The sequence below is a fragment of the Palaemon carinicauda genome, chromosome 6, assembly GCF_036898095.1.
Source record: "Palaemon carinicauda isolate YSFRI2023 chromosome 6, ASM3689809v2, whole genome shotgun sequence".
Lineage (NCBI taxonomy): Eukaryota > Metazoa > Arthropoda > Malacostraca > Decapoda > Palaemonidae > Palaemon > Palaemon carinicauda.
This window is the reverse complement of record NC_090730.1, coordinates 155,204,255-155,207,765: the sequence shown is the minus strand read 5'-3', so window position 1 is coordinate 155,207,765 and position 3,511 is coordinate 155,204,255. Positions and strand designations below refer to the sequence as shown.

The following is a 3,511-nucleotide window of genomic DNA, read 5'->3' as shown; positions in this document are numbered from 1 at the left end:
CTCACTGGGCTATTTTCCCTTTTGGGGCCCCTGGGCTTATAGCATCCTGCTTTTCCAACTAGTGTTGTAGCTTAGCATTTAATAATAATAATAATAATAATAATAATAATAATAATAATAATAATAATAATGATAATTGAAAATTGTTATAATTACGTTCTTGCTTTCACGAATTTTTTTTTCAACACTTCTTTTGCTCTTCCTTGTTCTCAGACTTACAACTAAGAGCCTTCTTTTTGAAACAGACAAATCGTAATTAAATCTTTCAGATTTAGTCTTTATAATGTAAAATAAAAATATTTTTAACTGAATATATTTCTCTGTATATTCACAGCTGAGATTTCTGAGGCCTGAGAGTCCTGCTTACACCTTGGGTATGCAAGCATACGGCAGGAAATGTTCTTAGGAACAGCCATTTACTTTCCTTGAGGCATAAACTTAGTTTTATTTTACTCAACTATCATTCATCATTAACTTTTACCCTAAATGAGAAATGGGTGTTTACTTTGTGTGTAAAATAACACTGCTTCTTCCCACATTGTTCCAAAGAAAAGACAATGTTCCACCCCAGATGTTATATGATATTTGATATGATATTTGAGAATTTTTGAGCGCTAGAACTCGAAGCAGCTCTTTGTAATATAAGACGATGTTGATGCAAATAACGAAGGAAAATATTTCTGCTATCATAATGAGAGAGAGAGAGAGAGAGAGAGAGAGAGAGAGAGAGAGAGAGAGAGAGAGAGAGAGAGAGAGAGAGAGATTTTACTGAATCGCATTTATGAATTTCCAATGTTATAAATTATTTGCGCATTTATTATGTACCATGCAGTAGTTGATACACTATCGCATGCTTATTAAAATGTTAGGAAAATCAATTTAAAAATATACCTTCCTTCAAAATAAAAAAGTGCATGATTATGACATAAGTGTCCCTTACGTATTAGGGAAAAAGAGAAGAGGATTGAATTCTTAGAATTGTACCATATGGCCCAGTCTCGTGGCCGGGGCCATTCAGTATTGATGGGCATTTTGGGAAGCCCTTTACAGTTGCACTATGAAAAAAAAGGAGGTTGGGTGAGAAATAAAAGAGGTAAGACACACACACACATATATATATACATATATATATATAACATATATATATATATATATATATATATATATATATATAATATATATATATTATATATAATATATATATATATATATATATAAAAGAAATGTTGGACAGAGAAATAACAGAAAGGTTGGACAGATATATAGGAGAAAGGTTGAACAGAGAAATAAGAGTAAGGATGGACAGAGAAATAAGAGAAAGGTTAGACAGAGAAATAAGAGAAAGGTTGGACAGATATATAATATAAAGAATGGACAGAGAAATAAGAGAAAGGTTGGACAGATATATAAGAGAAAAGATGGACAGAGAAATACGAGAAAGGTTGGACAAATATATAAGAGAAATTATGGACAGAGAAACAAGAGAAAGGTTAGACAGATATATAAGAGAAAGTTTGGATAAGGAAATAAGAGAAAGGATGGACAGAAAAGAAGAAGGTTGGACAGAGAAATAAGAGAAAGGTTGGACAGAGAAATAAGAGAAAGGTTTGTCAGGGAAATAAGAAAAGGGTTGGACAGAGATATAAGAGAAAGGTTGACAGAAATATGAGAAGTGGTTGTACAGAGAAATAAGAGAGAGGTTTGGTAGAAGAATAAGAGAAATGTTGGACAGATAAATAAGAGAAAGGATGTACATAGAAATAAGAGAAAGGTTGGACAGAGAAATAAGAGAAAGGTTGTACATAGAAATAAGAGAAAGGTTTTACACAGAAATAAGAGAAAGGTTGGACAGAGAAATAAGTGAAAGGTTGGACAGATAAATAAGAGAAAGTATGGACAGAGAAATAAGAGAAAAGTTCGACAGGGATATAAGGGAATGGATGAACAGAGGATGGGGAATGTGGTTGGACAGAAAAATAAGAGAAAGGATAGATAGAGAAATAGGAGAAAAGTTGGACAAAGATATAAGAGGATGGATGGACAGAGGATGAATGTTTGACAGAGAAATAAGAGAAAAGTTGGGCACAGAGATAAGAGAAAGGTTGGAAAGAGAAATAAGAGAAAGGTTGGACAGAAAAATAAGAGAAAGGTTGAACAGAGAAATAAGAGAAAGTTTGGACAGAGAAATAAGAGAAAGGGCGGACAGAGAAATACGAGAAAAGTTGGAGAAGAAAATAAGAGACAGGTTGGACAGGATGAGAAATGTTGGACAGAGAAATAAGAGAAATGTTAGGCATAAAAATAAGAGAAATGTTGTACAAAGAAATAAGAGAAAGGTTGGACAAAGAAATAAGAGAAATGTTGGACAGATATATAAGAAAGAGGTTAGACAGAGAAAAAGGAGAAAGATTGGACATAGAAATAAGAGAAAGGTTGGACAGAAAAATAAGAGAAAGGTTGGACTAAGAAATAAGAAAAAGTTTGTACAAAGAAATAAGATAAAGGTTGGAGAAAGAAATAAGAGACAGGTTGGGCAGAGAAATAAGAGAAAGGATGGACAGATTAATAAGAGAAAGGTTGGACAAAGAAATAAGAGAAATGTTGGACAAAGAAATAAGAGAAAGGTTGGACAAAAAAATAAGAGAAAGGATGGACAGACAAATAATAGAAAAGTTGGACAAAGAAATAAGAGAAAGGTTGGACAAAGAAATAAGAGAAAGGTTGGGCAGAGAAATAAGAGAAAATATGGACAAAGAAATAAAAAAAAAAGGATGGACAAAGACATAAGAGAAAGGTCGGACACTAAAATAAGAGAAACGTACAAATAAATAAAAGAAAGGTTAGGCAGAGAAATAAGAGGAAGGTTGTAGAAAGAAATAAGAGAAGGTTGGACAGAGAAACAGAAGATGAGGGGGGGGGGTGAAATGGAGGTAGATTGGAAGACTAGAAAGTATGTGCCAAGAGCCGAAGGGAGGCTGTAAAAGACCTTATAGAAATGGTTACAATGCACCGCATGTGGTGCGTCGATGGAATAACTCTCATGGACAGGGAAAATATGTTATAATCTATCAAAATTGCTGGAAAAATTGGAAAGGCATTGGCCTATTATTATTATTATTATTATTATTATTATTATTATTACTAGCCAAGCAACAATCCAAGTTGAAAAAGCAGAGCGCTATAAGCCCAGGGCTCCAAAAGGGAAAAAATAGCTCAGTGAGAAAAGGAAATGAGGAAATAAATGAACATATAAGAAGGAAAAATTAGGTAGCCGGATGATAAAAACCTTAAAATTTAGGAAAAACAAGGTAAAAAAATAAATCCAAATTCTATGAAAAAAGAATAAAAATCCCATCTCGAGGCCCCTGTCAATCGATCACATCAAAATAGGACGACTCCAAATGTACATAATCTGTTATTCTGAGATGTTTGGGACCTTTAAAGGACGAATTTTCCCCGAGCTCCCCCCCCCCCACCCCCACCCCTCCCTTTCCATCTCGTTCCGCCTTTT

The 3,511-nt window shown here is 33.8% G+C and overlaps 1 protein-coding gene across 1 annotated transcript; it reads left to right on the top strand.

Annotated features, from left to right (window-relative positions):
• The first annotated feature begins 2,051 nt into the window (after nucleotides 1–2,051).
• LOC137643292 (uncharacterized) lies at nucleotides 2,052–2,828 on the top strand. The gene has a single exon (XM_068376130.1). The coding sequence runs from the start codon at nucleotides 2,052–2,054 to the stop codon at nucleotides 2,826–2,828; it is 777 nt and encodes a 258-aa protein (XP_068232231.1).
• Nucleotides 2,829–3,511: the final 683 nt, after the last annotated feature.